The sequence below is a fragment of the Leptopilina boulardi genome, unplaced genomic scaffold (assembly GCF_019393585.1).
Source record: "Leptopilina boulardi isolate dan_hultmark-lab unplaced genomic scaffold, ZJU_Lbou_2.1 LbouV2_114, whole genome shotgun sequence".
NCBI lineage: Eukaryota > Metazoa > Arthropoda > Insecta > Hymenoptera > Figitidae > Leptopilina > Leptopilina boulardi.
Genome location: NW_026137657.1, coordinates 675,270 through 687,376, shown reverse-complemented (window position 1 = coordinate 687,376; position 12,107 = coordinate 675,270). Strand labels below are relative to the sequence as shown.

At 28.6% G+C, this 12,107-nt stretch overlaps 1 protein-coding gene across 3 annotated transcripts in view; it reads left to right on the top strand.

Moving 5' to 3' along the window:
* LOC127281996 (putative uncharacterized protein DDB_G0282133) overlaps positions 1-12,107 on the top strand; it is a 48,671-nt gene that overhangs the window by 21,974 nt on the left and 14,590 nt on the right. For 2 of the 3 annotated variants that reach the window (XM_051306065.1, XM_051306049.1), the window contains exon 3: positions 7,984-8,039. In XM_051306065.1, coding sequence (XP_051162022.1) covers positions 7,997-8,039 — 43 coding nt within the window. In that variant the 5' untranslated portion in view covers positions 7,984-7,996. Of the gene's footprint in view, positions 1-5,256; positions 5,386-7,983; positions 8,040-12,107 lie in introns of those variants that run through there. The other variant, XM_051306056.1, reaches the window with a different exon arrangement.

Here is a 12,107-nt window from a genome sequence, read left to right as displayed (position 1 = left end):
TTTACTATTCAAAAAAGTATTTATAATTGGAGAATTTATGTGTGCCTTATTAGGTTGTTTATCACAGTAGTGACGCCTCTCGTTGTTTGCCATACGTCGACGGGAAATTGTCCTCTAACTTTACGAGGCTTGTAATAATTCACATATTTGAGAAAGTTTAACAAGGCTTTCTAAGGACTTTATATGAGAGGTACTTTTCTGTCGATTATATATATAAATTTCGAATGTTCCTCGATCGTTAAAGTTTCGCTTGGTCGCTGTGTTATTGTTATTCTCTCATATAACGATCCGGATGTTTTTGTCCATCCGTACAGTCATAAACGTGTATGAATTTTCCCCCAAACCTCCGTTTTTGGTTATGTTTTCTCCGGTCCAACATTGGTCATATTATACATAAACCATTGATTTACTCATAGAGGCAACACCATAAATTTTCCTATTGCTTTTTCGATAATTCAAGTATACTCGAGCTAATTAGCTCTTGGTGATATATTAAACGATTTATATATATTTTTCCAATTTTTTTTTTCAGAAATGAATTTTGATGTAACACAAGTTTGAAAATTAAGAAATTCTTGATGGTAATTTTCATGCTTATCACTTTCCATTCAAAGATCGAAAAACTTGTTATAACGTAATTCAAACAAACATTACATAACTCATTAAAATCTTCAATTCCATTGTAATCCTTCCAAGTTGCTACTACTACTACTACTGCTTCTTCTTTTTCTTTTCCCTAGAAATTGACATTTTAACATGTGAAACATAAATGCTAAATGCCAGAACTATATGGTGGACATTATAAGCATAACTATTATTCCTGATTGCACGTCACTTTCTCCCTGATGGAGGAGTTAAAGGTATGCGCACATTATCTTATGGGTAGCTTCTGTAAAAGAGATTTACACACACACACTGACATAATATGAATGCACACAAGTCACGTAAAATATGTTTCCTCTATGAAATGAACATAAACATATCTTCGTAATGCCAAACAAATTATTTCATATTATTAAAGTTAGAAATATTCCAAAATTAGCTATTCCATTTTTTGGTATTTCTATACTTCCAAAATGAATTTTTGGTATTTTAGTATATAATTGAAATTTGGCAAATGAGTAATAGTTTTCCAATATAGGAGGAAATGTCTTAAGAATCAAATATTCAAATGACGAAATTATGCTAATTATGTATAAACGAGGCTCCTATCGTTATAGTTCCCTCAGTTATGAGACTTGTGTAAATTTCAGTGGCAATGCAGGAATAATTGTGCGCCAGCATGTACTGTGTAACTTGTTTTGAATATAGTGCTTTGCACTTAAGACCTTCCCAATCATGTATTACAGGATTACTCGAATTAGAGGTGCGAATTTAATAGCGTGTAGATCGTAATGAGCTTCTGCTAATTCAGATCAAATTTCCTCCATTAGCCACGAATTGATTTATTGTTGTCGATATTTCCTACCTATTCTAATAATTATCTGTTCTCAAATTAATAATTCATTTTCATTATAGTAAATATTTATAGATTTTAATGATATTTATTTTAATGATTTATTTAATAATTTATTTTATTTTAAAGAAACAAATTTTTAAATGAATCCCAATTTTGATTCATTAATATTGTTTATACTGTAAAATAATATGAGAGTAATTATAAATAATGAACAAATTTTCAACAAAATTTATAATAACACAGAAAAATATGTGTTACAAAATTCATTGTGATTTGTTTAAAGAAATAGTCAATTAAAATTTTAACAAGTGTAGTGTAATTTGTAGAATTAATGATTATAACGAGGAAACAAACTTTTTTAATTTCAAAAGAAGAATAAATTTTTTTTCACATTGATTATATAGAGTTCAGAAGATTAAAATAATGATCAAGTGTCCTTAGAATGAAAAATTTCGTTGCAGAAATTCTCTCTAATAATGACTCTATAATCGTGACTGTTTTGTAGAGGATGAAATTTACCTAAAGTGACGGATTTAAAGATCAATTTATTCTTTTGTCTCTCAAGAATTTAAATTTTGTGAAAAATTTATTAATATAAGAAAAATTTAAAGAAATAAAATACAAAAATTCAATGTCAATGATATTACATTTCTTTCATCTGGCAATAATTTGCGCGCAGGTAATCCCAATCCAATTATAATACAATATCAGCGCAGTAATTACGAAACTCTTGACCCATGAGATAAAGTGGAAATTTCTTAATGGAATTTTATCACTATTAGCGTTCTATCTCTCATAAAATACTTGATACAAATGCAGATTATTCTAACAGCTTCTCAGATTTCAAAATATTCGAAATCACATTTTCATATTATAGAATTTCAATTAAAAAGAAAAAATGCAATTTATTTGATAAAAAAGAAATATTTTAAAAAAAAGTTTGTTTTTTATTTTTAAAAATGAATTTTCAAAGGTTTTATTTGTTATTTATTGTATTCTATTTTTGCTATTATCTAATAATTCTCTCTTTGTAGTTTATTCGTGTGTATAAAAAAAAGGTGAATAGAAATAAAAACTTATCAAAAAAAAAAAAAAAAGACAACGAAACCCCCATTTCTATTTTTATAAAAAAAAAATTTCAAACGCCCTTCTCTTGTTTTTTTTGATGTCGTTCTGTAATTTCTGATTTGCAACTATTTTACGTAAAACTGCGAAAGCCATCATCTTTGTGTGAAAGACCACGACCTGCATAAATTTATAAATTGAAAGAAAGTGAAACTCGTTTCTCACGCTTAAAAGATGATGAGCGAAACGATACAACTTAATAAATAATAACTCGCGGGGTCGTACCCTTCAAAAAATGATAAAAATAAAAAAAATTCATTAAAATCTGATTCCACATACGTTAATTACAATGAAAGAGTCGTATTTTAATTTTTTTTACATATATGCTCGATATAAAAATTTTGTGGACAAAAAAAGATTTTTTTTAAAATCTTATGTACTATATATGAAAGCTATAAAGAATATAACGAGATGAAACACGACTCTTCTATTATACACGTTGCATTTTAGTCGAGAGTCTCCTGACATTTACGGAAAGAAGGGAAACGAATAAGAAGGTAAATCGCCTTCCAGTCAAACAGTTAGTCTTCACCATAAGATCAAACTTTAAAACATTCGTGATGAATAGCTCCTCGGAACATCTTCCTCTCTTTTTACTTTATTATAGTTTCAATATATATATACATATACACGCATAATCAATTTTCTCTTTTAGTTTCAAAAGTGAAACTGGAAAATTGATTTCTAGAAGGAAATTTGGAAATGTACAACACAAAAAAATAGCTATTTTCAAAACAACTGCTATTATATCAATGGATAACTAATAATTAGTTGAAATAACATAGTTTTTGCCTCAATCAGATAAATTAATAAATGCGCAGTAAATGTAACTGCTATTTTTACTAAAAATTAATTTTTCCTTACGTATTGAATTTTTTTTTTCCAAATCAAATTAAAGATTATGAATATATAATCAAAATGTAAATAAGAACTTTCTTTATCAAGGTTATAATAGCACCTGTCAAAATCAAGTTTTCCTTTATTGTAATATATCCTACGGGAAAATAGAATTATGCTATGATTCACTGATTTTATTCTCTGACGGAATTCTCTATAGTTTATTTACTAAATTTAATAACTAATCACTGATATTTCATTTCAATATTGTATTGGTATTCACAGTACTAATGCTTTATAGAACTGCGCCAATTTCAAACACACGTTGATTAGCTTTATTGACAGATTGATTACCCATTCAGGTATAAATTATCTAAAATTACGATATATATAATTATATCTTTTATAAATTACATGAAATTAAGTTTTTATTAGTTTTTTTTTATTATTATTTAATTTTTTATTTATTAATTTCTTTAAATTCTTCAATTTTATTTTTTATTTCTTCGTTTAAAAAATGTATTTGATTCAAATAAATTACTCGACTTTAAATAAATATTTACTTGGACGAAATAATTTTTATTTGAATTAAATAAATTGAATTTGTGCAGAAACAACACAAATCCGCATTTTTTTTTCGAAAATCACTACTTTATAGTTGAAGGGACGCTAAGGTAAAAAAAATTTTAGGTTATGTTTATAATTTTTGGAGTGAAAATATATAAAATCAGAGAAAATTAAAAGGCATTAAAATAAGCTGCAACACTTATTATTTTAATCCAATTTTGCTTATTTTAATCTATTTTGGTATTAAAATAAGCAAAATTGGATTAAAATAATAAGCGTTGCAGCTTATTTTAATACGTTATAATTTTCTGTGATACTTCTTAATACAAATCACTGATATTTGTCTTTGATCCAAAATATACAATAAAAACTGATTTTGATTTTACATAATTAAAAATAAAATTAATGTATAACTATCGCTGAACATAACCTAAAATTTATTTTATCGTAAGGTCCCTATCACCATGTCAGAACAAATTTAAAAAAATTGTGATAATACATTTATTTTATTCCATTTTTTGTGTTTTTCATTTCGTTTTCTGCAGAAACAGTACAAGAGTAAAAAATTTTATTTAATTTTTGAATTGATAAAAATTCTTGTATGAAGAACAAAAATTTGCCCTACCAGGGCTCTAGTAGGGAATGAAACGCCACATCTGATCAGAGCCAAATCAGGGCGACCAGAAAATGTGGATTTCCTAATCAGGGCCACATTAGGCGCGGCGTTTCACACCCTGATCCGGCCCCGATATGGGCCCTGACAAAATTTCTGCACGGCTTCTTGAATAATTTTTGATTTACAGACTTGTGTTGCTTCTGCACAAAACCAAATAATATTTCAGTATTTGCAACAAATTACAATTTAATTGACTCAAATAATAATTAAATAAATATTTATTTGATAAAATAAGTAATGAATCAAATAAATTTTTTTCCAGTGCAATTTTTGTTAAAATATTTAATTCTTCATTTGTTTAAAAATTCCATTTCTTGAAGCAACAATGAAAACATCAATAGAGAAGAGAATTTAAAATATGATTTTGAAATCATTTCCGACTTTTGTCATCGTAGATATATAAATACGTGGGTGTTTGCATTAATCATGAAAAATATTGTATTGTAAAACTCTGTGGAAATTTATTTCCTGAAAATATATTTTGTCACTGAATTTTTCAATTGTAAGAATGCATTTTATTGGTGTTATATGTAGAATCGGTTAATTTGAATTAATTTCATATATATAGCCTTCTAGAGCGTGTTGCGGCCACATCAGAGAGACAGTCTAGCCGCTCTATTGCCCAATATTTAACCGAGTTCGTATCGTACTCGAGAATTCCAACCAGCAGATGGAACGGATGATTCAGGATCGAGTACTTGGCTGTTTTAGAAAGGCGAAGGTAGAAGACCTTTCCGTATACGTTCACGAGTGCATGCTCATTTAATGAATACCACTACACAGTACCTATATATATATATATACTAGTGCAAAATCACAAAATTGGATGAAGAACCATTGCAATTTTCTTCAAAATCTTCATTTTCTTTTTTTATTTTCTTTAAATCAGAGATTCATTTGATAACCATTTTTGGTATTTTATTTATTATATAGCTTCATTTATATTTATTGGCAATTATAAATTTTATCTTGCGACATTATTTATGGAATTCTTGATAAATTTTCATATGGAAAAGGAATTTTCTTTTTTTAAGATGAAAATCGTATTCAAGTGCATTATTGAATGGGAGAAGCCAATGTCATCGGCATTTACCGATATAGACATGATTTATTGACACCATCATGCCAGAAGCTTCCGGATATAATCGTCGAATATAATCCGTGCTGAATCTTAATTTTTTTTTTGTTAAAAAAATTCACTGAAAGATTTTGCGATGAGCATTATTATAATGGCGTACTTTCACCTGATTAAAAGCGTCGTCGGTTTTATTCTCTTCTCTCCGTCATTAGATGTTAATCATTTGTTCTTATAATGCCAACTTTCGATGATATTTGAGAATTATTTTCTACTTTCATACTTTATATAAATTATTCCTATCTTTTATTGACTATTTTTTTTATTTTATTATATACTATTATAGTTTTATTAATCGGTTATATTTTATCTGTTTATATTAGTTTATTACTCGTATTTTTATTTATCTTAATATTTTCTTTTTTTTATGAGAAAGACATTTTTATATTAATTTTTACACTTTTAGTGTTAAATTATGATTATGGAAGCAATAGTTTAAATGGTTGGAATAATTATATCTTTATAAAACATATATATATATATAATATAATGATCGTCGAAGACCACTTACACGTCAACATCTATGTAATATTGTAATATACTCATACTTTCTCCAAACACCCCGTTTGAAAAACTAGTTTAAAGGTATAAGACCCAGCAAATTATCGCCCTGACTTTTCACCTTCATTGGATAATGACTCAACTTTCTATCTCACGCCTTATCATTTTTAAATCTGATGAGATGGCAGCAATGATAAGTCACTTGGATATATGTAACGCTATCGAAAAACTATCTCTAAATAAAAAAATACATTCAAATTAATGTCCTTTAAATGCTCTTTAAATCGTATAAATCATTCGAAAGCTTCATCTCCCTTTAAACTCGCGAAATTAAAAAGCTTCAATTGAATTAAAAATTATTTAAATTTGCTTTTATTTAACAGTAAATTTTAAATAAAGCAAAAAAATACTCGTTTGAATGTTTATTTGATAAACCAGTATTTACGTTCATCAAACATATCAATTGCAGTATTTTCATTCCTGTAAAATCTATTTTTTTTTTTTTTTATATATTTCATGTCAGTTTCAATTATTAAAATAAATATTTTTTTTTTTATTTTTAATTAATATTTTTCATTTACTTAAAAATTTTTATTTGCAAAAAGCCAAAAATTTTATAATAGAAAAAATATTCGAAATAAATATTGAAATATTAATATAGTCATATAGGAATGTAATAATCTAATGGTGCGTCAATCAAAATAATACAATAGAAATATTAATATTATGAAGAATTATACAATTATGGATTGCATAGTATTATGCATAATTAAATATGTAAATTTTTATAAAAAATATGTGTAAATGTCCACATGTAATAATAAATAAAATTTTCAAATAATGTCTATATATAGTAGATTGATTTTCTTTTAATTTGAATTTTGATATGTTGGGAACAACACTGACAATTCTTGTTTTCTCACGCTTTTACCACGGTACTTAAATAGTAATCTCAAGAGACAAAAACGTTATTCTCTCACAATCTAACATATAAGAGAAGAAAAATGTAATGGACCTGTAGAGGATAGTATCATCATCTTCTCACGTCAAATAGTGTGCAAAAGATTGTCAATTCGTATAAAAAAAAAAAATTAATTTAATATTGTTTTCTCTACACATCCAGAGAAAAGATTTATTTGAAGAAACCAATTTCTTTGACTTGTTTTCTTTCAAAGAAATTTGGACATTAAATCAAAGAAACATTTATTTGAATCAAATAAAATTTTTTTTTTCGAAACAAAGATAATTTTTTTTGCATCAAACATAATTTGTTTGAAATACATTTTCTTTGTATCAAAGAAAAATTTGTCAAAGAAATCTTTTTCTGGGTGCAAAGATTTTGATATTTTGAAAATAATTTAGTATAAATTTATTTATAATAATTTGAAATGTAGAAAAAATAAAATTAGAAAAGAAAAATAATTTAGATAATTATTTTTATAAAAAAAACTTTTTAATTTTTTTAAAATAAAAATTACTTAATTTACTTGTTCTATTTCTTGTTTTGAAAATTGTCGCAAAAAATCATATTAAAAAAAAATGTTATAGAGTGTTTGGTGAGACAGTAACGAGTGTTCTTTTTAATAGCCCGTGTAATTATTTCTCGAGTTTTTGTTGAATTTTTGACAAAAGTTGATTGATTTATATTCTCTCACTTTTTTTTTTTATTGTTGTATGTTACAGGCATAACACGTGCATGCCATTCACGAGGATGAGTTTCAAAACTGCATTTCTCTTATGTAAGTATTTAATAATTTTCAATATATTTTTTTGATAATTGCAAAAAAAATATTTTATTTATTTTTTTATTCCAGAGCAAAAGCCAACAAATGATTTAATCAAGCCGCGATTAATTTCGAATTTTCCAACTTTGATCCTATTATAACCGCACTTGCAAAGCTGATTAGCTATTATTAAACTCACTGTTTGAAACATCAATTTTCCATATTATTGTACTTGAAAAAATTATTCCAATCAAATATAGTTCAAGTTTATTAAAAATTAATTATTAGATTCAATTTATTGTTTATTAAAGAATTTAAACAACAAATTATTTAGATTCAAAGAAAATTTATTTAAATCAAAGAAATTTTCTTTGAATCAAAAGCCCCTTTTTTGTATAAAAAAAATGATTTCTTTAATTCAACAAAAACTTTTTTCTTGATAATTAGTTATTCAGTTACATATTTGATTGAAATAAGTTTTTTTGTTAATGAATTCTGATTTCTTTTTCATTATAATTGTAACATTATTATAATGTCTTATGAAAATAATTATTAAAGTCATCCCAAGTTGCATAACATACAGAGTTGAATAATTGAGAAATTTTAATAAAAATTGATATTCCAATTCGTAATTTTACGAAATACGAAACAATGATGAGAGAATATAACGATACATATATTATAAATTCAAATTTTTCTTAATTATGTATTTAATGAAACAGAAATTAAAAACACATCCTTTTTTGAGACATAAGTCCTTCATTTTAACGAATATATATGAAGAAATAAAAAGATCATAAATGAACAAAAAATTTCTTCGAAAATATATATATTTACATTTGTGTCGGAAAGTAAATAAAAAAAAAAAAACAATTGGCCAATTCAAGGACCTGTAATACAAAGTAGAAAATGTTTTAGGGCAGGATTACACATATGTAAATAGAAAATACTAGGCCACGGTCCAAAATTTAGGGTGTACTTTGGAGCATGACGATCAAGTATACGCGATATATACGTATGGGTCAACTACTGAAAATTAGGAAATCCTCCACTCGCTCTTTGTCTTCAATTTGAAATTCGTTGTTGCAATACCCCCTCCTCCATTATATAGCATATAGTTAGTGTTGGAGTTAAACGAAGAGGAAGATACGAAATTATTATGCCGGAACTAAAGTTGCAACCTGTACTTTTGAAAACTCGAAGCAATGACGAGCGTTCATATAATCTCCACGTCCCATTTGAAAGCGCATTTCGCGAATCGTAAACTTCTCTCTCACTCTTTTTTTTTTTGCAAACCAAAAAAAAAAAAAAATTTCATGTTCGCAAGTTTTCGCATTTTAAGCTCATCAGTTCGACTTACTTCGCGAGGGACGAGAGTTGAAACAAACTTCAGCCATTTATCTTGTTTCCAAAGAGACTCATTTCCGGACGTGCAATTTTCCATTCTGATTTCTGAACAGATTTGCATACGTTAATGAGCGTCGAATAGATAAAAGTCAATTAAAGGGTCATGATTATTATTATTTTTTTTTTCTTTCTAAAATTGTTTTTAATTTATTTTATAAATTTCTTTTCTGTAAATAATTTTTTTTTCTCCCAGATTTTCTCAAGTGAATAAACAAAGTTCAGAAGGGAGAATATATATATATCTAAATTCATCTGTTCGTGAATCTGTGGTTTCCGTCGATATCAATCTGTGGAAGGTTCCGAAAGTCGTCCACGATTTCACGTATAACTCGATTGGCATCGTAAATTCAGTGCTTTATGTACTCCCCTCGCACGATACAAGGATAGATGTCGTCGGAAGCCAAAGCCTCGTTAATCTGTCGATTTTGAAGATCTCTCTCTCTCTCCGACTCAGAAGAGTCTTTTAATACGATCCTTCAATCCTCACCGATTCGAATAATAATTTTATCCCAAATGATATCATTTCTTGTGACCTCAGCTTTGCCATAAATTTTTTTTTACAACCCCTGACTACCTATAAAAAATGTCTATCTACTTCCACATCATGAGAGCTTAACTTGGCAATTTTTCCAAGAGTGAGATAAAACTTTTATTTCATACAAGATTTCAAAAAAAAAACAATCTTTAGTTACCAATTTATTTTTTTTTTGGAAAAATTATTGCAATAGAAAAAATAAAATCGGTTTTTAGGGTTTCGTGGCTCATGCCCGAAAGTCTTAAGTTTTGCTTTGGCGTCCGTCCGTCCGTCGTTCACTCGAATGCTTGCCATAATTACCACAGCAACCGCTTCCATGGCAACCGTTTCCATAGTAGTTGTTTCTATAGCATTTGTTTCCATAGCAACCGTTTCCATAGTAGTTGTTTCCATAGCAACCGTTTCCACAGTAGACAATTCCATAGCAACAGCTTCCAAAGTAGTTGTTTCCATAGCAACCGTTTCCATAATAGTTGTTTCCAAAGCAACAGTTTCTAAAGTAGTTGTTTCCAAAGCAACCGTTTCCAAAGTAGTTGTTTCCATAGAAACAGTTTCCATAATAGTTGTTTCCATAGCAACCGTTTCCATAATAGTTGTATCTATAGCAACCGGTACCATAGTAACCATTTCCATAGTAGTCGTTTCCAAAGTAGTTGATTCCATAGCAACCGTTTCCAAAGTAGTTGATTCCATAGCAACCATTTCCATAGTAGTCGTTTCCACAGCGACAGTTTCCATAATAGTTGTTTCTATAGCAACCGGTACCATAGCAACCGTTTCCATAATAGTCGTTTCCATAGCAACAGTTTCCAAAGTAGTTGTTTCCATAGCAACAGTTTCCAAAGTAGTTGTTTCCATAGCAACCGTTTCCATAGTAGTCGTTTCCACAGCAACAGTTTCCAAAGTAGTTGTTTCCATAGCAACTGTTTCTATAATAGTTGTTTCTATAGTAACCGGTATCATAGCAACCGTTTCTATAGTAGTCGTTTCCATAGCAACAGTTTCCAAAGTAGTTGATTCCATAGCAACCGTTTCCAAAGTAGTTGTTTCCATAATAGTTGTTTCCATAGCAACCGGTACCATAGTAACCGTTTCCTTAGCAACAGTTTCCATAATAGTTGTTTCTATAGCAATCGGTACCATAGTAGTCGTTTCCAAAGTAGTTGTTTCCATAGAAACCGTTTCCGTAATAGTTATTTCCATAGCAACAGTTTCCATAGTAGTCATTTACACAGCAACTGTTTCCAAAGTAGTTGATTCCATAGCAACCGTTTCCAAAGTAGTTGTTTCCATAATAGTTGTTTCCATAGCAACCGGTACCATAGTAACCGTTTCCTTAGCAACAGTTTCCATAATAGTTGTTTCTATAGCAATCGGTACCATAGTAGTCGTTTCCAAAGTAGTTGTTTCCATAGAAACCGTTTCCGTAATAGTTATTTCCATAGCAACAGTTTCCATAGTAGTCATTTACACAGCAACTGTTTCCAAAGTAGTTGATTCCATAGCAACCGTTTCCAAAGTAGTTGTTTCCATAATAGTTGTTTCCATAGCAACCGGTACCATAGTAACCGTTTCCTTAGCAACAGTTTCCATAATAGTTGTTTCTATAGCAACCGGTACCATAGTAGTCGTTTCCAAAGTAGTTGTTTCCATAGAAACCGTTTCCGTAATAGTTATTTCCATAGCAACAGTTTCCATAGTAGTCATTTACACAGCAACTGTTTCCAAAGTAGTTGTTTCCATAGTAACCGTTTCCATAATAGTTGTTTCTATAGCAACCGGTACCAGAGTAGTTCTTTCCATAGAAACCGTTTCCATAATAATTATTTCCATAGCAACCGGTCTCATAGCAACAGTTTCTATAATAGTCGTTTCCATAGCAATTGTTTCCATAATAGTCGTTTCCATAGCAATTGTTTCCATGGTAGTAAACGTTACCTTAGCAGGCCACGAAACCCTGCAATGGAGGCGCCATGCGCCAGCTTCTCTCATTTTTTTGTAAAAAAAAAAAGTATCAAACAATGAACGACGTAAAACTACTGTATAAAGTCTCTAAAAAGATCTTCATCTTTGCGAAAAGTATATATAATTATATACCGACAGGTGCGGCAGCATTTAAAGGCCAAGTGTAAATCAGGAAG